The sequence below is a fragment of the Cervus elaphus genome, chromosome 28 (genome assembly GCF_910594005.1).
Source record: "Cervus elaphus chromosome 28, mCerEla1.1, whole genome shotgun sequence".
Classification (NCBI taxonomy): Eukaryota; Metazoa; Chordata; class Mammalia; order Artiodactyla; family Cervidae; genus Cervus; species Cervus elaphus.
In genome coordinates, this window is record NC_057842.1 from 25,477,159 (window position 1) to 25,503,443 (window position 26,285).

At 41.2% G+C, this 26,285-nt stretch overlaps 1 protein-coding gene across 4 annotated transcripts in view; it reads right to left on the minus strand.

Moving 5' to 3' along the window:
• LOC122685281 overlaps positions 1 to 26,285 on the minus strand; it is a 374,369-nt gene that overhangs the window by 330,061 nt on the left and 18,023 nt on the right. For 3 of the 4 annotated variants that reach the window (XR_006338326.1, XR_006338325.1, XM_043889886.1), the window contains exon 2: positions 9,924 to 9,988. Coding sequence is in view for 2 of the 4 variants with exons in the window: in XM_043889886.1 (XP_043745821.1) it covers positions 9,924 to 9,988 (65 nt within the window). In the remaining 2 variants the exon portion in view is untranslated. Of the gene's footprint in view, positions 1 to 6,581; positions 9,989 to 26,285 lie in introns of those variants that run through there. The other variant, XM_043889885.1, reaches the window with a different exon arrangement.

Genomic DNA, 26,285 nt, shown 5'->3' on the forward strand with positions numbered 1-26,285 from the left:
GACTGCTTTATCCTATGTGTATGTAGAGATCACTATCAGATACCCCTTCATTCTACCCATCTATAAAATGTCAATCTTCAGGCACTCTAAAATAGAACATTCCTCCCTACACTTTCCAAGAACAGGCAAGGTTTTGCCCAAGAAGATGACTTGTTTTAGGAGCAGAATAAAAGGCCAGTATGCCCCAAAGTTATATGTTAATTTTTATCCTGAAGGCAAAACTTTTTACAGTATCTAAAAGGGTAGGTCTTCATTTTTTTAAAAGAAGAATCTTAAGTCTATTTTCTCTGGACACAGTACTTTATAGTTAGGTTTCCACTGATATTTGAACTCAGGTCTCCCGCATTGCAGGCGGATCCTTTACAGACTGAGCCACCAGGGAAGCTCATTGATATTTAATGTGTAGATAATTATCAGAAGACTTCTTTAATAGAAAAGCCACAAGATATATACAGTATAAGATAGATTTTTATGCTTAAGTAAAATATAAGTATTTACAACAACTCAACTGAGTCTGATAGCAACTTTCAGCGCTTTCTCAGTGAGAACCTAGCATAGATCCTTAACTATGCAAAGGTTGTCAACTTTAACATATAAAGATTTGCCTGGGGAATCTGTTTAAAAATACAGATTTATTGAAAACCAAAACCACAATGAGGCATCACTTTACACTAGTCAGAATGGCCATATCATCAAAAAGTCAGTAAGTAACAAATGCTGGAGAGGACATAAAGAAAAAGGAACCTTCTACACTGCTGGTGAGAAAGTAAATTGGTGCAGCCACTATGGAGAAGAATATGAGGATTCCTTAAAAAACTAAAAATTGAGTTACTGTATAATCCAACAATCCCATTCCTGGGCGTATGTTCAGAGAAAACACAGATTGAAAAAGATACATGCACCCCAGTCTTCACAATGGCACTATTTATAACAACCAAGACACTGAAGCAACCTAAGTGTCCATCAACAGAGAATGGATACAGAAGCATACACACATACAATGGAATATTACTCAGCACACACACACACACACACACACACACACACACACACACACACACACACGATGGAATATTACTTGGCCATTAAAAAGAATGAAATAATGTCATTTGCTGCAATATGAATGGCACTAGAGAATATCATGCTAAGTGAAGTCAGGAAGAGAGAGACAAATATTATATGATATCACTTACATGTGGAATATAAAAAATAATACAAATGGATCCACATACAAAATAGAAATACAGTCATAAACAGAAAAAAACTTATGGTTACAGAAGACGAAAGGGAGGGTAAATTAGGAGTATGAGGTTAACAGATACAAACTACTATACATGAAATAGATAAGCAAGAAGGATTTACTGTATAGCATGGGGAACTATCAGTATCTTGTAACAACCTATAATGGAAAATAATCTGAAAGATATATAACAGAATCACTTTGTTGTACACTTGAAACTAGTGCAATATTGTAAATCAACTAAACTTCAACTTTAAAAAAATACAGATTTCTTGTTCTGAGAGAGATTCCAATTCATTAGGTTCAAAGGGGACCCAGTAATCAGTTTTATTAATAGCTCTGACCTCCCATCCCCCAAGGCACACAAACACACACAAACAAAGGCACACATGCCGTCTACACTGGCACCAGCACCACCACCTAAACACACCAGGGTGTTCTGACACTGATTAAGGCTGATTGGTCTTTCAGAAACCTTGAAACAAAGGGATTGCTTCTTTAGTTTCACTGAGCCCATCTTAAACTATGTCTCCAACATTCACTAACAAGAGAAAAGATGAGCTCATCCTAAAAATGTCTCTTTTTCATTTTTCATGAAAATCAGGCTTCAGCCGGGCCATAGTATCATTAGGAGAAGCAGCCTGGTCTTTAAGCACAAGTATCAGAGAACAATTTTCTTCCTCCCCACATTAAGTATTCTGAAAACTGGAACTCCTCAGACTTTTCTTACAAAGGTAGAATAACCACTTTGCGGCTTGCTTCCAATGTCATGGAGTATCAATACCAATCTCTACTCCCTTAGGTGGTTCTCCTTCAAAAATGTGCAAACATACAGCTAGACTTTGTCCCTCCATGATTCAGGATCCTTGGGCAAATTCAGATGGTCCAAGGCAGCACTCTCCAACAGAACTTTCTATGATGACGTTCTGTATCTGCGCTAATATGATAGCCATTAGCCACATTTAACGACTGAATTCTTAAATGTTACTAGTGTAAATGAAGATAATTTTTAGTTTTACTTAGTCCCCATCAATTTAAATTTAAAGGTCACATATGGCCAAGTGGCTACTTTACTGAACAGTTTGTATCTAAGGTCATTCATTCATAAAATGAATAAAGTCATTCAGTCAACATGAATAAAGTTATAATACAAGTTATAATGATTGATTTACAGGTTGTAATTATATCCATTCCCTTTTGGAAGCTCCCAGGGTCAAACCTGGTTTTTACTCATTTTTTTTAAAAATTATTTATTTTTAATTGAAGGATAACTGCTTTACAATATTGTGTTGGTTTTTAACTTTCTTAGAGCAACCACCACGTTCAAGATTCCATCAAGTAAAAACTCAACAACTACCTTGTCAAATCAGTGTATCACCAAAGCACATGCATGGTTTATAAAATCAAATGGAGCAAAACAAAAAGCGCTGTGCGCTCAACTGCCCTTCTAATCTTCCTTCTCAGGAAACCTCTTTTACCTCCAGCAGCTTTCTATCACTTCCTTCCTTATTTCTAAGTAATGATGCTTGTTGTTGTTGTTCAGTCACCCAGACATGTCTGACTCTTTGTGACCCCATGGACTGCAGCACGCCAGGTCTCTCCATCCCTCACCATCTCCCAAAGTTTGCCCAAGTGCATGTCCATTGCATCAGTGATGCCATCCAGCAGTCTCATCCTCTGACATCCTTAATTCAAAACACTGACTTCCCATTGTGATTGGTAGGGTTTCTAGTTGTCTTTAAATGCCCATCTTGCTTCCTCACTTTCCTAATAGTTATATCAAAATTTTTAAATTCCTATTTCATGTTTTCATTATTATAACATAATAATCTAGAAGTATATAAATATCATTCACCGCTGAGCCATGACATACACCATGATTACATTTCTTCTCTGGTGCTTTCTGTTTTCCCCTGGAGTTACTGCCTCCTCCTCTTTCTCTTCCTTCTCTTCTTCATTTTCCTGCTTTTATTTGAAACTAGGCTAAAAGTTCATATACCCTCCAACAACTCTAAATGTTTCTTGTGAATCTTTCCTTAAAACCTGGCAGATGAACCAGGAACCACACTCATGGACTCTTTATTCCACACCCCCGCCCCATCATTTCAATCTAATCAGTTTGTTCTCTGGGCCGGATTTATAGCTAGAGCCCTAGGATTTTGCTTTGCTTCTCTCCTGGATCACATTTCAGGATATTTTCTCAATCTTCTTCTTCATTGACTGGATCGTGCCCTTCAGCAGCTGGGCAGGAGAGAAGTTGTGTGGGCAGTAAATTGTTTGTGAGTGGCTTTGTATGTCTGTGCTCTGCTTAGTCACGCAGGCTGACCCTTTGTGACCCCATGGATGGTAGCCCACCAGGCTCCTCTGTCCATGGGGATTCTCCAGGCAAGAATACTGGAGTGGGTAGCCTATCCCTTCACCAGGGGATCTTCCCAATCCAGGGGTTGAACCCAGGTCTCCTGCATTGCAGGCGGATTCTTTACTGTCTGAGCCACCAGGTAAGCCCAAGAATACTGGAGTGGGTAGCCTGTCCCTTCTCCAGAGGATCCTCCCGACCCAGGGATTGAACCTGGGTCTCCTGCATTGTAGGCAAATTCTTCACCATCTGAACCACCAGGGAAGCCCTTGTGTGTCTGAAATAACTTTATTCTATCCTCACACCGGAATGATAATATAAGTGGGTCAAGAATTGGCACAGCAGCTTGGATGGGAGGGGATTCTGGGGGAGAATGAACACATGTGCGTGTATGGCTGAGTCCCTTTGCTGTCCACCTGTAACAATCACAACATTGTTAACTAGCTGCACTTCAACATAAAACAAAAAGTTAAAAACAAAAGGCATTGACAAAGAAAAGACATGAATATGCAAGTGTGGAGGAAATCATTTCTCCCAGAATTTTGAAGATTTCCTTCTAGTCTGCAGTACTGTTGAGAGAGCTGGTACCACTCTGATTCAGAATCCTTTATACATGTCTGTTTTTTCCTCTCTGGAAGCTTTTAAAAATATTCCTTGGAAGCTGTTATGTAACTGAGGGAGTTCAACCTGCTACTCTGTGACAACCTGGCGGGGAGCAGGGGCAGGTGGGGTGCAGGGTGCAGGAGAGAGGTTCAAGAGGTGGGGGAACATATTTATACTTATGGCTGATTCACATTGTTGTAGGGTAGAAACCAACACAACATTGTAAAGCAATTATCCTCCAATTAAAATTTTTTTTAATTATCTCTGTTCCTGTTAGTCTGAAACTTCAAAATGATGTGCTCAATAAGAGGATATTTTTCATTCATTGTGCATTGTACATGACGTACCCTTTAAATCCAAAGACCAATATCCAAGGAGAATTTCTCATATTTTTACTTTGAAAATGTCCTATCACTTTGTTTCCTTTTTACATAGCTCCTATTATTAGAATACTGGACCTTCTATACTACGCCTCTGTCTCAGCTTTTCTCCCTTATTGTCTACTTTTTTTCCCACAAGCTTGGCTTTTTAATTGTGATAAAAGTCACACAATATAGTATATGCATAAAGTAGATAACTAGTGAAAACCTATTGTCCATTTCTTTATTAATTCTTTTTTCCCAGGTACTGTCCTTGACTTATCTTCCAAATTATTATGAGCATTTTAAATTTCAAGTATCATTTTAAATTTCTAACTGCTCTTTGCCCTGACAGTGCTTGTTTCATAGCTTTGCATTTTTATTTCATTAACAACACTAACTAAATTGTAGGCTTTTTTCTTCTTCAATTCCTTGCACTGCCCCTGTTAGCTCTAACTTTTTTTTTTTGATGGGGAGGGATTTTTCATATTTGAGGCTTTCCTATTAATAAATGCCTGATCATGTGCACATATTTGAGAACAAGGCATTACAATACTGATTGAAAGTCCTGCTATATGGGCAAGCCTTGACAGCTAGTGAACCTCATTGTTAGGGCAATCAAGAGGGGATCTAGCCCTTTCATTGAGACTACCAGCAAAATCTTTACTTCTGACTTTCCTAGGAGAGGAATCTTTCAGTCGTCTCCTTGGGATAGGAATCTGGTGACTGGTACTCTCAAGTTAGGCCATCAAAGGGCACTAGCAGCCTCCTTAGTAGATGTGCAGTTACTTGTATTTCCACTGTCTTTCATCCAGAACCAAATCACAGCCCTCCTCTGTGCTTGGTACCTACAACTCCTAAAATCATTTCTGAAATTTCTCCAAGAAATGGATCTCTCAAACTCTTATTAGGATATAGGAAGGGTAGTCATATAACTTCTCAGAATGAAAGTAGGGGTTGGAGTCCAACTGCTCCTTAAATAAACAGACCTCCTGTTTATAGCCTTCTGACTCTCCCCAACCTGGCACTTCCAATGTCCAAGAATTCCTGGAGTTTGGCAGGGTGGATCGACTAGCTTCTCAGTGGTAACCTCAGCCAACTCCACACCCACCCCTCCCTTAGATCTGACCTCCTTTAATTTGCTAAAGGGAAAGTGGGTGTGTGAATGTTCAACCATCTACATATATTATAATTTGGAGCTTCAGGTATCTCCTGACTGGATCAAAGGTAAAGGTAAACCCCCATAATTTTGTTGCTGCCATTATTGTTCTTGTTTGGTAGTGACTTTTGAGAGAATTATTCAGAGACATTTTTACTTTTAGTACCCATCGTATAACTAAGAGCATGAGTAGTCTTGTTATAGGAAAGGTTCTTGTTTATTGTTTAAAGAGAGGATAGAAAGTGGTTCTAATTAGAAAAATCCTGCCATATTTATATTTCTTCATATTCTCAGCATGAGTTCTCATCTAAATGATTTCTTTCATTACATGCCTAATACATAAAAGGTAAGAAAAGTTATGGCAGTCTCCGCCAGTTCTTTTAACAATTTTGACTTGAAATATTATCTCCATTAGATAAGAGAGAGGCACCAAGATAACACATGTGTGTGCATGCTAAGTCACTTCATTCATGACTCTGTTCAACCCTATGTGTTGCAGGAGGAAGCCAACTCTGACTCCATGTTGGAAATGGTTTCTTTGACATGCTTTTTCATTGCTTTTGTTATTATAATCAAACTTAATGGCTTGCCTGGAGGACCCTACTCCTCTGTTGTTGTTCAATTGCTCAGGCGTGTCCGACTCTTTGAGACTCCGTGGACTGCAGAACACCAGGCTTCCCTTTCCTTCACCATCTCCCAGAGCTTGCTCAAACTCATTTCCATTGAGTCAGTGATGCCATCCAACCATCTAGTCCTCTGTCATCCCCTTCTCCTCCTGCCTTCAGTCTTCCCCAGCATCAGGGTCTTTTCTAATGAGTTGGCTCTTCTCATCAGGTGGCCAAAGTATTAGAGCTTCAGCATCAGTCCTTCCAATGAATATTCAGGACTGATTTCCTTTAGGATTGACTGGTTTTATCTCCTGCCCCTCTGTTTGATTATAAACTAAAGTGCCTTTGTTCAGCTCCTGGAGAGAGAGCTTGTCCCTGCCTACCTGTGAATAGAAGAGAGTAACACACTCCTTCCAAAGGCCCCCGTTCCCTTGGAGATGTTTTGAAAGACTGAAGACCCTTTCACTTGACTTCCCCACTGCTTCTCCCTCTCTATTCTATTTTGACTTAAATTCCTCATTGCTTCTCTCTCTGACCTATAAAATAACCTGGCATCCAGACCCCAATAAGATGGTTATTTTGAGGCACTAGCCTGCCATCCTCTCAGTCAGCTGCTTTTTGAATAAAGTCTCTTTCCTTGCCTCAATACCTCATCTCTCAGATTCACTGTCCTGTCATGTGACGAGCAGAGCGAGCTTGGACTCGGTAACATATGGACTGTAGCCTTACAGGCTCCTCTATCCAAGGGATTCTCCAGGCAAGAACACAGGAGTGGGTTGTCGTGCCCTCCTCCAGGGGATCTTCCTGACCCAGGGAGCAAACCCACATTGCTGACATCTCCTGCATTGGCAGGCACGTTCTTTACCACTAGCATCACCCGGGAAGCTGAGATAACACATAAATCCATAGTTTTTAAGGAGATTATGCCAAGAGAGGCTAATACCTGCATATAAGACTGGGGGCTTTGAACCCAAGGTTTTGTTTTTGAAACACCAAGGAGAAAAAGGAAAATAATGAGGAAATAAAAACAGGATTTAGCAAGCAGGATAGGAACCAAACTTTGCCCATTTGTCTATTTCACAGTATTTTCGATGCTATAGTCTAAGAACAGAAGAAGCACAGCCATCTTCTCCTGATAAGCCAAAGCCTATTTGACACAAAAGACTCTCACTCATACCTTGCCGCCACCATGCTTCAACCTGCGTTCTGGACCACATCTCTCCTCATTTGGCTGCTATTCATCAGGACCCCCTCCCCCTTCCTTCATCTGAAAAATTTCCCACCTTGTGAGTTCTGTCGAGAGGCTGAGCTCTCTCCCATTATCCAGACTCAGCCCGTCAGAATCTCCCTCTCCCGAGCCAAGGGCATTGGCATTGGACCAAATCAGGCACACCTGCCCCAGCTAGCCATGTGCCGGAGCCAGGATCATGGAGAGAGGGGAAGTCACTCCTGCAGCGGTGGCTGTGGCAGCAAGATCAGGCTCCCTGGCCGCAGAGGCGGTGTGCGGAGCTCTGGGCCAGCAGGGTCCACTCAGGAATCCAAGTGCGGCCCCTCACACTCTGCACTGCGCTGTCAGGGCCCCACGGCCACGGGGTCCAAGCCAGACTCACAGCAGTTCTCTCTACAACCCACGATCCGTTTGATAAATGTCCTTTCTGCTCAAGTCAGCTGGAACTGAGACTCTGACATATGCAGGTTTCATGTTTTGATGGCTGAAATAACTGAAAACTGAAGGTACAAATCTTGATCTATGAAATGACAACAAATCCGACAGGCAGGTAGGTAGTGCCACCTATATTAACACTATAGACAGGTAGCTGTTTCTTTTGGTATCATGAGTTTATCAGTTCGAATCCTTTAAGCCTGTGTTTTCAGAGTTCTACTCCAAGGAGGGGAAAAGGTTGCTAATATTCTTCTAATCTTGTAGATTTCAGGGACCAGACTCAAGGTTCTTGTTGGCACACATGAGAATCAAACTTAGCAAGCTAGTCAGCCTTCCACACCATCATAACCACCTGGACCTAGTCCTCAGATACCAGTGTGTTTAAGTGGGTCTGTACACCTGCCTTCAAAATGCACATTCAGGCCAGAGAGAGAGAGGGGGAGAGTGCTCACGTACTCATGGAGGTGGTTAATAGCTGTGGGAATCATATCCGAGCTCTCTTTTAATTAAGCAAAGCTAATGAGAGCCATGCCTTTTTAAAGCAGTATCCAGGTGGTGGTTTCAGGTATCATTACTGTAAATAAAGGAAGCATAAGCTTCAGGGAATCAGAGGTTAAATTCCTGAGAGCATTTTATTTTCTACTCGAGATTTTAAATAAACAACCCGGAAAAGGAGAGAGAGGCAAAAGAGAAAGTTTTCTCAATAATAAACAAGTAGCTATTTTACAGAAATTTTAAATAAAATACTGAGAATTAACTCAATGCAGCAAACACTTCCGGAGGGAGGAGGGCGACGGCATTGATGATACCACCTTAGGAGCTGAAGAAATCTGGAGATGAATAGGGCTTTGGCCCCTCTTTACCTCAGATTGATCATCTGGGTTGAGAGTCAGTGGGTAAATTGAAGGAAGACGTGAAAAGGAGATTTGTAAGTATGACAGAGGCAGAATGTTATAAATCAAAAGAGGGGTGGCAGGAAAAATACTTTCCGTTTGTTTTCAATTGTCTCTTTCTCATTCCCACTCAGACGTGCCACCCTGGGGCTCTTCACACAGTGAGGCTGAGGTGAACACTGCTGCAGGGGATGGGGGAATCTGTCTAGAATAAAGGCACAGCCCCGCTATGATTTTTTCCCCCCAAGGGTTCACAATAGACACGAAAATGGCCAGCTTTCAATTACAAGAACCAGACACGAAAGAGAGAGCATTTTCCCAGAAATCTCAAAGATGGGCTTTGAAATAACCACTGGCCCAGCACAGAGGACTAGACTGTAGAGTTTTAACTGCCAACAGAGGAGGGAGGTGGTACGAAAGGGCAGGGAATCAAGGAAAGCCCAGCCTGAGGCTCGAGAAGGAAATTTAGGAAAGGAAGAGAGTCGAGAGGTTTCTGTCCCAGGCACCCGAGGGCTGAAAGCCTGGGGTGGGGAGGGAGGATTCGGGAACCGGTAGGTTGAGAATTCCAGAATGCAGGAGACCTTAGCCTCACTTCCTTCAGGAACCCTTGGAGGGGACCTCCTCACCGCGTGAGATGGGCTGTCCTGGGAAGCAGCGAAGAGTTGGGAACAACTTGTGTCTAAGTTGAGAGAAACCCCCGCCTTCCCCTCGAGCACAAAGTGGAAGCAATTCAAAAAGACCTTTGGAGTCCTTTCAGAGGAGCCTGAAGGCCTCTGAGAAGAAACAACACTCTCCTCTCCTGGGCACTGAGGAGTCCCTGAACCTGAGGGTGCTGTGTGTGTGGGAACGGGACCCCCAGCAGAGGCTGCCAGGCCAGGAGACTGTGGGGTCACCGAGGAGCCTCCGAGGCTCAGTGGCCCTGGTGAGGGCAGAGCTGAGAGAGAAGATGGCGGAAAGAGAGTCAACGGCCGGCAATGCCAGCCACAGGCACCTCCAGAACAGACACAGTGAGACTTCACGGACGCCAACCGGGCACACCTACCTGCCTGCCCGCGCCATAAGGTCCCCATGCCATCCAGCCACGCGGCCGCCCGAGCTCCTTCCTGGCTGCAGGGAGAGAGAAGGGAGAAGGCTTATGCGGCTACACCAACCCTCAGAGGGGTCGTGAACCCTGACTGAATTTCAGTCCCGATTTAATTAGTGATTGAGGAAACCTGAAGTGGCGAAGTCAAGTGTTTTCTGTAGGTGATTGGTGGCTAATGAGTTCGTTAGATTCATTTCTGGGAAACCATTGCTATTTCTACATAGAGGCTGTGTGTACACAGGTACAAAGGTACACAAAGGTACATACCAAATGCAGTGGGGAAATTGAAGCAAGAAGACATTGTCTTAAGGTGGGGATCAGAGCAGGCTTAGACCAGTATTTTTGACAGGGTTTTTTAAAAACTGTGCCTCGGTAAATTTATGGACTTCTGACAAGTAGAAATGAGGTGGTGGCACTGCTGATGGCAGAAAGAGGTGGATCAAAGCCTAGGAAATGGGAGGAGGTGGGAAATGTTCAGGGAGAAAAAAAATGATGGTCCAATTTGGCAGGAACCTAAGTTCCCTTTGAAAATTCCACACATGCTCTGCCAGAGACCTGCGCTCTGCGCCTCAGTGACGGGAAGCATTTTATAAACACCTCCGGTAGGAAATATACTCTCAGCTGAGTGATGTCTGGAAACATACGCCCATTCCTTAGAAGCCCTGCTGCCTCTCTCTGCTTCCTGTCCCTTCTTGCAAATGTAGTAAACAGACTTGCCACCAAATGATGCCTCCAGTGGGAAATCCTCTTTTCTCCTGCTCTGTCAGCAGCCCTAACCCACAGAGGAGGGATCTTCCATCCATATTTCACCCTTTCATCAGATGCTAGGAAGGCTTTCTTTCACCTTTCTGCCTGCCCTTATTCCTTGGGTGGAGGCATGGCTACTACAAGGAAGGTGATGGTTCACTGGTTGTGAGGTGGGGTCCAGGCATTTTTATCCTGACAAATCTCCAAAGGTGATCCAGCCTTCCTTTTTATACTCTCCTTGCCTCCCACTCCTTCACAGAAATTTAGAACACCCTCTGGTACCTATTTGGTTTCAATAACCACTTGGTGAATGAATGAATGAGTTGACAGGTACACCAACCTATTTTTCAAACTGTAGTGTGTAATGAAGTCAGCAAGAGGACTTGTTAAAATACAGATTGTAAGGACTTCCCTGGAGGTCAAGTGGCTAAGGCTCCCTGGTCCCAAAGCAGGGGTCCAGGGTTTGATCCCTAGTCAGGAAACTAGATCTCATATGCTGCAACTAAGAGTTGGCACGCCTCAACAAAGATAGAAAATCCCACCTTCCATGTACCAGCTAAGACCTGGCATAGCCAAATAAGTAAGTAAATAAAACCAGATTGTTGGGTCCACCTGAAGAGTTTGATTCAATGAGTCTAGAGTAAGGGCTAAAAACAACCCACTTTACCCAGCCCCCACCCCTGCCAGGTGATACTTATGCCGTTGGTGGGAAGTGGGGTATGCTTTGAGAACCACTGGTCTAGAGCAACATGGAGATCCCAGAATACTTCGACCACAACCCAGCACTTGTTGGTATCTTTAAACGTTTTGATTGCCATCTTCCCAGAAGCTTTAGAAAAAGTTGTGTCCCTATGTTTTCTTACATAAGTTATCAGAGCAACTTAACTGCATAAATTACAGGCATTGGAAACAATTTCTGGAAGATATGGAATTTTGCTTAAGAATTCCACGAATTAGAGACTTCTGAATAAAATGTGAATTATCTTTTTCCACTCAAGGGTTGATGTTTTAACGATCCAATAAAATTTAAAAAAGCCATAGGGCTTCTATCATTTTAGCTTGGATTAGCCTTCTTTAATTTCACAACAAAGCAAAAATCAAGCCACCTCTTCTGGAGTGATTGGCAACTGTATAAAGAAGGATGTTTCTGTCTGTTACTTGGAAGAGAATCCATTTTAAGAATCTGAAACTGCTCTATTATCTTTTTATCCCAACAGATAAAAAAAAAAAACTGTTTTCACACTATGTCAAGTACCCACAAGGGGCCACGTTTTTGACTAGTTTACCAGACCCTGTAACATGTCTAGAATTGCTCAAGAAAATCTTCTGTTAAAAAAAAAAAAAGGAGGTGTTTTTTTTTTTAAACTTTTAAACACTAAAGTTTAATATTTACATTAGGCCATTGGTTTCCTTGGGAAGATTATTCTTGAACTTTCCTAATCCGTATTTTCAATTCTATTAGTTATTTATAGAGTCAAAGACACCCAAATTCTGAATTACTGTAAATAAAAAGGATATATTTTATAATTGTGCATATCATGTTTGCCATGTGGATTCTCACTGCTCAGAAATTTAAATGATCAAACAACCTCGTTCCTGCAAGCTTTCTGAGAGCTATTAATTCCAATTACACCTATCTAAATATATATTACAGAACTCAGATAAACAATATTTGATCTACAAAGTCATGCCTTTTTCTCTCTTGGAGCCAGACTGCACATGAAATTTCCAATAATATGTCTGACATAACTCTAAACAACACAGCTCCTCAAATTTATCTGCAAGTCGATTTTGATATAGTCCTACAGTAGACAAAAATGAGGCTTATAAAGGGAGAAAGTATCATTTATCTGCAGAAGTGTTCACTGATCTGGCCTTTTTATTAAAAGTCTCTTATTTAGGTTAACAGGACTTCTTCCAGACTGAGACCTCAGCTTTAGATTTCTTTTCCTTGCTGTATTTTATAAGACACTCAGAACTGAATACTCTTGTATGTAATTATTATTATTTGTAATTGCAGGTTGTATTTTGCAAGCTGATTGCTCCCTGCTGCTCCAGTGTTCCATGAGTATGTATAATTTTACCTGGTACTCTAATTATACATTAGAGAATTTTCCATTTATCTGCGAATGGGTTACTTTATCAAAATACAGGCAGGCATAGATATCAGAGGCCTTCATAGCAACGGCAAAAACAAAGCTTGATTAAATTGCTTTTAGGAAACGAAAACTCACCCTGTTTTCACGTAATTTGGTAGAAATTCATAACTCAGTCTCCTGGGTGAACAGAGGCCAGCAGAGGTGGGTAGAGGTCAGGAGAGGGGACAGACACAGAACTCAGATTCATCAACACAGATGAGGGGGAAGATAAGGAAGATGCTGGCAAGTGAGCAACAGGAACAAGAAGGGCACAATATGGCTGTAGGTTTGGGAAGCAAGGGTGTAGGATGAGTGTGACAGCCAGGAAGGCAAGCTACCATGCAGGTACCAGGTGATCATGCCAGGGGGCTTGGCAGACTTATGGGGGGAGGGGAGGAAGAGGGTGTGAAACTGGTAGAGCTAAGTAGAAAGGAAGGCAATCAAAGTTAGATTCAGGGACTGGCAGCCAAGGCTACAAATGTAAAACTAATGAAGATGCAAGAAATTGAAGATGGAAACAGAACAGACAATCCATTTTGACTCTCCTAATGAGCCCTAATTAACAGCTCTGGCTGAAAACCTTCCACGACAGAACACAGCCACCTCAAGAGCAGCTTGAAGAAACTGTCAGGATGCAGATCAGCTGTCGGCTGAGTGCAGGCTTGAGCTTCCCTTAGCCAGTTATCTTCTATTGTATGGGTAAATGATCAAAGGCGTGCATCTGGATCACAAACAAGTAAACAAGAATGTAAAAAAAGAAAAAGAGGTGCCAACTATATTTGTGTTACTAGCAGCAACCTTCCTTAGTGAGGGTTAAAATTAGCATTTCAGGAGATCCCATTACTAAGTATTTAGAACCATCTCTGCATAAAATTTTGAATTCTTCAGGCAAACAACCAGGCTAGATGTAGAAAAGCCCACCAGCTGCCCTGTAAGTCAATTTTATCTGATCTTCAGAAATGAACGAATGTTGAATCCAAGCCTTAAGTTAGTGACCCTCACCTGGGTGGCATATTAAGACTAATAGAGGAGAATTCTGATTTAAATTCTGATAAATACTGAGCATGAGCATCAGTATTTCTTAGAAACGCCCCTGGTGAATATAAAGGTTGAGAGCCAATGCTACGTGGAAGAAGACAACCCCAAGTGCCACAATATTAAAGTATGTTCTAGAAGGTGGCCAGGATTGCCCAGGACCTCAAGCAACTTTTGCTTTTATTTCTTTGTATAAAATAAGGCGTATGTTGGCTCCCCTCCTGAGGTCACTATGACTCTTTATCTCAAGAAAAAGAAATATGGGAACTTGTTGCTTAATCATATTTTGTGAATATATCTGATAAGTTTCATTGCTTTTTAGGCTACAACTGATGTATACTATTGCACTTCTGTTCATTATGAACTGTACAGCTTAATTTATCCTTTCAGTTTCTGAGAATGTATCCAATGATTTGATGTAAAGAAAGGGGAGAAAGGTCTATATTTCTAACAGAGATTTGTAGCAGTGGGATGTGTTAACCAAGACAATTCATTGTTAAGAAATAAAGAAATTATTTCATACCTAGAAAGAAACAGACATTACATCAGAAGAACGTTTGACAAAAAATAACATTGGGAGATAGAGATAACACAAACTTTTGCAGACTCAAGAAAGTCATTTTGAACCAAAAATAGAGCAACCAAATGATGTAGCAATCCCATTCCTGGGTATATATCCAGAAAAAATGAAAACTCTGATTTGAAAAGATACATGCACCCCAAAATTCATAGCAGCACTATTTACAACAGCCAAGACATGCACACAAGCCAAGAGCCCGTCAGCAGATGATTGGTTTAAAAGATGTGCCTTAAATACAATGGAATATTATTCAGCCACAAAAGGAGTGAAATATTACAATCTTCAGCAACATGGATGGACTTAAGAGAATATCGTACTAAGTAAAGTTAGGAAGAGAAAGAAAAAAACATAACATCATTTATATGTGGAATATAAAATCTAATACAAATGAATCTTATACAAAATATAAACAGACTCAGACACAGAAAGCAAACTTATGGTTACAAAAGAGGAGAGGGAGGCAGGGTAGGGATAAGCTAGGATATGGAATTTACAGTTGCAAACTACTACACAGGAAACAGACAAGCAACAAGGATTTGTACTGTATAGCACAGGGAACTATATTCAATATATTATAATAACCTAGAATGGAAAATAATCCCAAATATATATATATATATGTATATATATATATATATATATATGGAAAACTGAGTGACTTTGTTATATGCCTGAAACTAATATTGTAAATCAACTACGTTTTAATTTTTTTAAAAAGTCATTTTGACATAGCAACAGTGTCTAACAAAAAATTAGAAAATGCTGGTTAATAACAAAACACAAGTTTACAAATATGGCTAGAAACTAACTTTCAGATCATCTATGCATATTAATTGGTTGATGAACACCAGTCGTGACCTACAAATTTAAATAGAAATATTAATGAGAATCCTGTCAAGTGGTTAGATAAAAGCAAATCTTGAAGTCCTATAAAACACCATATGCATATGAGGAGTTCAGTTCAGTCGCTCAGTCGTGTCCAACTCTTTGCAACCCCATGAATTGCAGCACGCCAGGCCTCCCTGTCCATCACCAACTCCCGGAGTTTACTCAAACTCATGTCCATCAAGTCGGTGATGTCATCCAGCATCTCATCCTCTGTCATCCCCTTCTCCTCCTGCCCCCATCCCTCCAAGCATCAGGGTCTTTTCCAATGAGTCAACTCTTCACATGAGGTGGCCAAAGTATTGGAGTTTCAGCTTCAACATCAGTCCTTCCAATGAATACCCAGGACTGATCTCCTTTAGGATGGACTGGTTGGATCTCCTTGCAGTCCCAGGGACTCTCAAGAGTCTTCTCCAACACCATAATGCAAAAGCATCAATTTTTCGGCGCTCAGCTTTCTTCACAGTCCAACTCTCACATCCACACATGACCACTGGAAAAACCATAGCCTTGACCAGACGGACCTTTGTTGGCAAAGTAATGTCTCTGCTTTTTCATATGCTATCTAGGTTGGTCATAACTTCCTTCCAAGGAGTAAGCGTCTTTTAATTTCATGGCTGCAATCACCATCTGCAGTGATTTTGGAGCCCAAAAAAATAAAGTCTGACACTGTTTCCACTATTTCCCCATCTATTTGCCATGAAGTGATGGGACCAGATGCCATGATCTTCGTTTTCTGAATGTTGAGCTTTAAGCCAACTTTTTCACTCTCCTCTTTCACTTTCATCAAGAGGCTTTTTAGTTCCTCTTCACTTTCTGCCATAAGGGTGGTGTCATCTGCATATCTGAGGTTATTGATATTTCCCCCAGCAATCTTAATTCCAGCTTGTGCTTCTTCCAGCCCAGCATTTCTCATGATGTACTCTGCATATAAGTTAAAAAAAAAACAGGGTGACAATATACAGCCTTGATGTACTCCTTTTCCTATTTGGAACCAGTCTGTTGTTCCATGTCCAGTTCTAACTGTTGCTTCCTGACCTGCATACAGATTTCTCAAGAGGCAGGTCAGGTGGTCTGGTATTCCCATCTCTTTCAGAATTTTCCAGTTTGTTGTGATCCACACAGTCAAAGGCTTTGGCATAGTCAATAAAGCAGAAATAGATCTTTTTCTGGAACTCTCTTGCTTTTTCGATGATCCAGCGGATGTTGGCAATTTGATCTCTGGTTCCTCTGCCTTTTCTAAAACCAGCTTGAACATCTGGAAGTTCATGGTTCACATATTGCTGAAGCCTGGCTTGGAGAATTTTAAGCATCACTTTACTAGCCTGTGAGATGAGTGCAATTGTGCGGTAGTTTGAGCAGATTGTACAAACTGTACATACATACCGTTTGAGCAAATTGTACACAAACTATACTGTAATAAAGACTTTTTAATTTTAAAAACTTTGCTGTGCTTAGTTGCTTAGTCATGTTTGCAGCCCCACGGACTGTAGCCCACCAGGCTCCTCTGTTCATGGGGATTCTCCAGGCAAGAATACTGGAGTGGGTTGCCTTGCCCTCCTCCAGAGGATCTTCCCAACCCAGGGATCAAACCTGGGTCTCCTGCATTGCAGGTGGATCCTTTACTGTCTGATGCACCTAGTGAAATTTAAATATGAACAATATGTTCTATCTACAATTAAGAAAAATGATCAAATTATTAAAGAAACACTACTCAACAATTATCCTGCCTCCTGGCATTCATATGCTAAAAATATTTCATCTGATGTTAAAGTAAATAAATGAGAGAGAAAATCCAGTGGAGATCCAAACCTGGATATCTGTTAAAATTATCAAATATTTGTTACTAATTCCAAAAGTCATGACCAAAAGAGTTAAATTTTATCCACATTAAAAAAAAATGAAATAATGGCATTTGCAGTGACATGGATGAACGTACACATTGTCATATGAGTGAAATAAGTCAGACAGAGAAAGACAAATATTTTATGATATCACTTATATGTGGAATCTAAAAAAATGATACAAATGAACCTATTTACAAAACTGAAATTGAGTCACAGAAGTAGAAAACAAACCTGAGCTTACCAGGGGGAAAAGGGATGAGGAGGGATACATTGGTAGATTGATACCGACATGTACATACTACCATAACTAATAAGACCTACTGTATATCACAGGGAACTCTACTCAGCACTCCGTAAGATCTATATGGCTCTCTCAGCGTGCTCACTTGTGTCCAGCTCTTTGTGACCCCATGGACTGTAGCCCATCAGTCTCCTCTGTCCATGGGATTTTTTAGGCAACTATAGTAGACTGGGTTGCCATTTCCTCCTCCAGAGGACTTTCCCAACCCAGGGATCGAACCCAGGTCTCCCACATTGCAGGCGGACTCTTTACCAGCTGAGCCACAAGGGAAGCCCAATAATACTGGAGTCAATGTTTAGTCATATAGACTAAAGCACTTGTTTTATTGGAATTACCCTTGATGTCTCTCTCTCTTACCCTCCCCATCCAATCCACAGCAAATATTATTGACTTTAATTTCACAATGCATGCCAAATTTGATCACCTCTACTTCTGCAATTCTAGTTCATGCCACAACTGTCTCTCCCCTGGCCTCTATAACTAGGAATCCCTACAAGGATGAGTTCTTTGCACATCCAATTACACAAAAGTGTTTTCAAATGAGACAGGTATATTGTGTCTCAGTATGCAAGGCCAAGAGCATCTGAAGATAAAGGAGCAAAAATAAAGACCTAACATATCAAAGTCATTCAAAAAATGTTTTTTAAAATAATAAGCATTATAAATTAAAGAAGGAATTCTCAGGGAAGGATTAGAATATCATACTCTGTATAGAAACCTTGAAGCACTTCTCAAAATTATTCAGCCATAAAAAGGAAAGAAATTGTGCCATATGCAGAGATGTGAATGACCTAGAGAGTATCATACAGAGTAAACTAAGTCAGACAGAGAAAGACACATATGATAATCACATAGATGTAGAATCTAAGAAAAATGGTACAGATGAACCTGTTTGCAAAGCAGAGAGACAGACACAGAGAACAGGTATGGACACCAAGACGGGGGAGGGGGAGGGGATGAATTAAGAGACTGGGATTGACAGATATAAACTACTATGTATAAAATATGAAGTGGTGTTAATGGTAAAGAGTTAGCAAGCCAGTGCAGGAGACACAAGAGACCCAGGTTTGATCCCTGTTTCGGGAAGATGCCCTGGAGTAAGAAATGGCAACCCACTCCAGTATTCTTTCCTGGAAATTCCATGGACAGAGGAGACTGGCAGGCTACAGTCCATGGGGTCCCAAAAAGTAGGACACAACTGAGCAACTAAATACACACACGTGTCTAAAATAGATAACTTGATGATCTAAATGGGAAGGAAATCCAAAAAAGAGGAGATCTATGTATACGTACGGCTGATTCACTTTACTGCACGGCAGAAAATAACACAACATTATAAAGCAATTATAGTCCAATGATTTTTTTTTTAATCATTCAAATAAGGTATAAGGTGAAGGGCTTTTAGGGCAGATTAGTGGTGAAAGGCAGAGAACAACTATCCCCAAGACAGAGCAAGCTGTACATCAAGGAAGGGCAAGAAAAACACAGTCAGCCCATATGAGACAAGGCCAGGCCACAGGTGGTCAGAGAAATTAAGGAAGCATCCAATTTTTATTCTGATCTGGTTTCAGCCTCATAAGATATAAACACTTCCCTGGCAGAGCAAAACATATGGGATTTGGAAGATAAAACCTTAATTTTTTTTTCTTAAAAAAAATTTTTTTTCAATGTAAAATCACTTGACATTGACATGTCAGAGTTTTTATTTACATGGATATGAATTTGAATAAGTACGTTAGTGCTCTATTGCTCTGTAACAGATTACCACAGATTTAGTTGCTTAAAACAGCTTATCTTTATTACCTTACAGTGCTGTAGGTTATTCATCCAGGACACGTCTCATCAACTGAAACCAAGGGGTCAGCAGGGCTGTTTTCCTTCCTGGAGGCCCGAGGGGAGAATTGGTTTTGTTGACTCTTCTGGCTTCTAGAGGCTGCCAGCACTCTTTGGCTCACAGTCCCTTCTCCCATTTTCAAAGCCAGCAACATCCCATCCTTCTGACCCTTTTCCTGTGATCACATCTTTGGAAAGGGTCTCTGATTTTAAGGACTCACGTGATTAGACTGGGCTCACCTCCCCATTTCTAGGTCCTTATGCGTAAGCACACCTCCAAAAGTGTCTTTTGCCTTGTAAGGTCACATTGTCACAGGTTCCTGGAATCAGGAATTGACCTCCTTGGGGAGCCAGTATTCCGCCTCCCATGGTAAAGAAAACCAGATCTTCATCAGAATGAGCTAAGTGCACAGCTGTCTTCAAGTCATCCAGACGTCATCAGAGGCCCACGCCTTCTCCCCAGAGTGATGAGGAATTTTCCTCTCCCCTTGTAATTCATAGGTCCCAATGTCCTTCAGGCTGTGTTCTTTAATTTACTATAGGACCTGGTGCCTTCTTTCACCAAATAAAAATTCACTCAGTGTATCACTTGACATATTTGTTGCTCCTTGAACTCAATTAAAATACTGTACTTACGAACTTGTTTTCTGTGCTTTTGTTTATCTATATGCACAACTGCTACATCTGACACTCTCCCAGAAGCAAGCGCTGTATATTTAACTTTCTTCAGATGATTTCCACACAACACCATGGAGACAGAGGATTTTATTGATGCTTTTTTTTTATTTAACAAGCACACGGTAAAACAAGGATATATTTTATAGACAGAAAACAACAGATAAGTGTGTTTCTTTTTCTTAGGTCAAGCATGCATCAAATTAGGTGAAGTTGAAGAAAAGAACTTTCCAAAGCAAGTCACTAAAAACATCCTTTAAAAATCATTTTTGGCATGTCTAAAATACAATTTTCCACACACATGCTTTGTCAGAAATTCACTCACTCGCTATTTAAAATGAGGTACCCCATTGATGAACACCTTTACTTATCTTAGGGTTTCCCCAGTGGCCCAGTGGTAAAGAACCCACCTGCCAATGCAGAATGTGCAAGAGATGTGGGCTCGATCCCTTGGTTGGGAAGATCCTCTGGAGTATGAAATGGCAACTTGCTCCAATATTCTTGCCTGGAAATTTTCATGGACAGAGGAGCCTGGCAGCCACACTCCATGGGGTCACAAACAGTCGGACACGAGTGAGCACACACACACACACACACACATTTCTCTACTCAACAGAGACAGATCATAGATGCCATAGGATATTGGAGCTGGAAGGAAACTTTGAAATCAAGTTTCTCCATTTTACAGATGACGAAACTGAGGCTCCATTAGGTGAAGAAAATGAAAGCATGAAAATCGCATTGGTTTTATGGGTTGGACTGCCTGTGAACATGATTCAGAATTAGGACTGAGAAGGAAAATATACTCTCAGGCTTCCAACTGACAACACTATTTTTTTCTTAGTTGTTTTTTTCTTGGAGTATAGTTGAATTTGAAGAAGGCAATGGCACCCCACTCCAGTACTCTTGCCTGGAAAATCCCATGAACGGAGGAGCCTGGTAGGCTGCAGTCCATGGGGTCGCGAAGAGTCAGACATGACTAAGTGACTTCACTTTCACTTTTCACTTTTATGCATTGGAGAAGGAAATGGCAACCCACTCCAGTGTTCTTGCCTGGAGAATCCCAGGGATGGGGTCGCACAGAGTCGGACAGACTGAAGTGACTTAGCAGCAGCATACTGGTTGCATTAGTTTCTGGTATACAACAAAATGACTCAGCTATACCTATACATATTCTTTTTCATACGCTTTTCCATTATGGTTTATTGCAGGATACCAAATAGCTCCCTGTGCTATATAGTAGGACCTGTTGTTTATCCATTTGCACCTGCTAATCCCAAACTTCCAGTCCATCTCTCCCAGACCCTCACTCCTCCTTGGCAACCACAGGTCTATGCTCTTGTATTTGCGTCTGCTTCTGTTTCTTAGATAAGTTCATTTGTGCCAACTGACAACACTCTTTGTCCACAGCTTAACCATGAGAACGGAGGCTGGCCACAAGCCAGTGAAGCAAGAGGCAGAGGAGCGAGGGGTGTCACTCACACTGCTGGGGTGAGCACACCGACAATAACGGGGAGCCCATACAAGGTCCCGAGGCAAACAGCTCAGCACTGTTTCCCTCAAAGTCTAAGCTTTAGTCAAACCTTTTCAACCATGGCTTGCTGGATTTTTAATAACTCGGTGAGCTGATCATCTTCCTTCTGAGCATTTTATCTCTGGTGCTAAAACAGATCAGCCTGCTACGTCATTGTGCATCTTCACCTGAACATGGAAACATGTAGGAGCAAAGAGCTAACCTCCCACGGCCACGTTACCCACCTCTCAGTTCTCCCTCCTCCCTCTTCTCCCGCACGTGGCAGCTGCGAAGATGCCAGGCGGTGTTCTCAGCCATGATTCGCTCATCCCATGCACCCTCAGCTCTGAAACCTCTGTTCTCCCGCATTCTCCTGCCTCAAATCTCCTGTATCTGAAGATGATAGGAAGATAAGAAAATATCAGCGCTCATTAGACAAACACAACATCCTATCATATGCAGTGATGAAAGTTTAATTCGGATTTGTGCATGTTTGCTAAGTCACTTGGGTCATGTTCAACTTTGTGTGATCCTACAGACTGTAGCTCTCCAGGCTCCTCTGTCTATGGGATTCTCCAGTCAAGAATACTGGAGTGCGTTGCAATGCCCTCCTGCAGGGGACCTTCCCGACCCAGGGATTGAACCCACATCTCTTACATCTCCTGCACTGGCAGGCAGTTTCTTTACCACAAGTGCCACCTTTATTCCAGGCAAAAGTTTCACACAGAATTCGCTCCTGTGTTTTCACCTTCCCATGAACCCCAATCATAGGCAAAAGCAGCAGAATGGATTTTTCCCTGTTTTACTGAGATATAATTGAGAAATAAAATTGTAAGATATCTAAAGTACATACCTTATATATATATATATATATATATATATATATATATATATATATATATAGACACACACACACACACACACATTATGAAAGGATTCCTTCTATCCAGGTAATTAACACACCCATCACCTCCCACATTCACCCGTTTTCTTTCTTGATAAGAACATAGAAGTATTAGTCTCTTAGTAAATGTCAATCATATAGTACAGTGTTATCAATTACAGTCACATTTTATATATTAGATCTTCAGCCCTAACATATCTCATAACTTTAAGAGTTTATAACCTTTTACCTGCCTCTCCCTATTCCCCCCAACCAGCATCCAGTGGCAACTACTTTTCTACTCTGTTCCATGAGTTTGATTTCTTTTAAGATTCGACATAGAAGTAACACCATGCATGATTTGTCTCGCTCTGTCTGGCTTATTTCATTCAGCATAGTGTGCTCCAGGTTCATTCATTCTGTTGAAAATGACAGGATCTCCTTAAATTTTTTTCTTTTATGCCCAAATAATATTCTTCTCTGGGCATCTCTGTGTTTGCATGTGTGTATCACATCTTTGGATCCATTCATCTACTGACAGATAATTAGGTTATTTCCACATCTTGGCTATTGTGAATAAAGCTACAATCAACATGGGACTACAGATATCCTGTAGAGAAAATAATATGGGGTTTGGGGGATATATACACATAAGGGATGGCCGAATCTGTTTTTATTTCTTGAGGAACATCTGTACCATTTTCCACCAACATTATACAAGGCTTCCCTTTTCTTCATATCCTTGCCAAAATTGTTATCACTTGTCTTTTTCTTAAGAACTTCTTAAAAAACAAATTTTATTTATTTTTAGGCTGTGTGGCACACGGGAACTTAGTTTTCTGACCAGGAATTGAACCCGTGTCCCCTGCATTGGAAAGCATGGATTCCCAACCACTGAACCACCAGGGAAGTCTCTCTTGTTTTTTTTATAATAACTATCCTAACAGTTGTGAGGTGATATTTCACTGTAGATTTGATTTGCATTTCCCTCTTGATTAGTAATGGTGAACACCTTTTATGTATCTATTGACTATTTGCATATCTTCTTTGAAAAAATGTCTATTCAGGTCCTTTGCTCATTTTAAATTGTGTGTGTGCGTGTTTGTGTGTGTGTGCATGTTTGTGTGTGTGTGCATGTTTGTGTGTGTGTGCATGTGGGTTTTTCTTGTTTGTTTGTTTTTTGTTTGTGGGTTTCAGGCTGGGGTTGGTTTTTTGGTTTGTTTTTTGGATTTTTTAATTTTTATTGTTGCTATTGAATTGTATGAGTTCCTTGGTATATATTTTAGATATTAACCCCTTATGGGGTATGTACTTTGCAGATTATTTTCTTCTATTCCATGGGTTTCATTTTGTTGATGGTTTCCTTTACAGAGTGAAAGTTTTATACTTTGATGTAGGCTCAACTGCTTATTTTTATTTTTGTTGCCTCTGCTTTGGGGATCAAATGCGAAAAAAAAAAAATCATTGCCAAAATCAATGTTGAGGAGCTTATTCATGTTTTTTTCTAGGTGATCTGTGGTTTCCAATTTCACATTCAAGTTTTCAATCCATTTGGAGTTGACTGTATGCATGGTAGTGGTCCAGTTTTGTTCTTTTGCATCTGGCTGTTTTCCTAATGTCAATTATTGAAGAGACTGTTGATTCCCCAGTGTATATTCGTGGCTCCTTTGTTGTAAATTCACTGGCCATGTATGTGTGGGCTTATTTCTGGGCTCTCTATTCTGTCCCATTGATCTATGTGCTTGTTTTTATTACAATATTATACTCTTCTGATAACTATAGCTCTGTAATACAGTTTGAAATCAGGAAATGTGATGCCTCTAGCTTTGTTTCTCTTTCTCAAGATTACCTTGGCTATTATAAGTTGTTTTTTTAATTTGTTTTTAATTGGCAGATAATTACTGGTTTCTGGTTGTTTTTCTCTTGCTAGAGTTCTCACTATATCTTTAATTCTTGGTATTTTAATTATAATGTGTCTCACTGTTGGTCTCTTTTGATACATCCTATTTGATACTGTCCAGGCTTCCTGGGTCTGGACTGGATGTCCATTTCTTTCCCTGTACTAGGTAAGTTTTCAGCCATTTTTCTTTGAATAAGCTCTCTGCCTATATTCCTCTTCCCCTTCTGGGACCCCTATAGTGCACTCTGGTCCATTGGACGCTGTCCCATAAGTCTCATAAGCTGTCTTCACTGTTCATCATTCTTTTTCCTTTTTGTTCCTCTAACTGGATGAATTCCATGTCCCTGTCTTTGATTTCTCTGATCCTTTCTTCTGTTTCATCTCTTCTGCTATTGAGCTCCCCTATTGAAATTTTCAGTTATTGCATTCTTCAGTTCTGTGTTTCGTCTGGTACTTCATATATTCTGTATCTCTTTGTTGAAACTCTCAATTTGTTTATGCATTGCTCCCCTGGCTTAAGTGAGCATCCTTATGGCCATTATTTTGAACTCCCATCAGTTAAATCATGTATCTCCATTTCATTAAGATCTGTTTCTGGAGATTTATTTTGTTCTTTTGTTCGGGACAAATGCCTGTTTCTTCATTTTCCTTGATGATCCGTGTTGTCTTCTGTGCCTTAGGTAAGACGGCCACCTCTCCCAGCCTTGACAGCGTGATTTCACACAGGAAATGAACTTGATCCTGCAGCCCCACCTTAGCTCCTGTTGTCTCTCCCTTATCTGTGTCACCTCTTCTGTTGTTAGCGGCTCCCAGTCGTTGAGGGTACGCCAACACCCAACGGTGTCGTAAAGGTGGGGGGCACATTCAGTGCCTAGACACAGGTTGATTGGATGCTGTGTCCTCAGGAAGCAGCTAAGAAAGTGTGCAGTTAAGCCCGTTGCAGGGAGAAGCTGGGAGATGGGCCTTTTTTACCTCCCCTCTCTGCATTAGGCTTATGTATATAGTCATGAAGGAGGGCTGCTCTTACACTTATTTGTAACTGCTTCTTTGATTGCTACAGTCCTGTGGGACCATGAATGCAAGCCCAACTGCTGTCAGAACCTGCAATCCAGGGACCCATCCCTTGGGCAACAGAGCAAAAGCTGGGGATACAGGCATGTGTACAAGCTCTTTCCAGCGAGAAACTGAAGACACATGAGGCAGTCTATAGTGAGACAGTAGAGAAGAAACCATCACTTTCCCTGGTCTCCAAGGAAGGCTGCTGGCAGCCTCTAGACATGGGCTAAATTAGAAGTCTGATCCTGAGACAGCAGTTTTCAAAGGATGCAGATGGACCCCTTTCAGGGAAACACTGGGAGATGGTTGATCTTGCCTGCTCCCTCGGTGTGGGGAGTCCTGGGAAACAGATACAGTGAGTGCTTGTGCCCTGGAAATAGCTGCTCCTCTGTCTGCTACTGTCTTGCTGGTCCTGAAGACACAAGGACTCTTTGGCTTTCAGGGCTCAATGTTATGGGGGCCTGTATCTCAGATGGGAGTCTTAAAGGTTGGGATGCTAAGTGTGGGTTCCAAACTTCAATTATCAGGGAGAAGCTGGGAGCAACCCCCACATCGTATGGTGCTGTGCCAAGGGTGTGGTTTATGGCAAGAGCATGTTCCAGCTTTTCCTACTCATCTTGATGTGGGTATTTTTTCATTTTTCCATTGTGTAGGAGTCACTAGTTAGTTTCTGGATTTCTTTCAGATGTAATTGCTCTGTGTGTGGCCTTAAATGTCTGGCTGTTAGTGTGTCCGTGGGAGGAGAGGTGTTCAAGAGTCTCCTACATGAACATCTGGGTCAAACCTCTCTCTCCTCCAGACAGTTTTTTTTTTTTTTTTAGTTCCCTGAGAATCTCTTTATTTCCTGGATCCTTCTTGCAATCAAAGACTTTAGAAAGTTTGAAAGAGCTGACAGTCAAGTTGGGAGAAAGGGCAAAAGAAATGCAT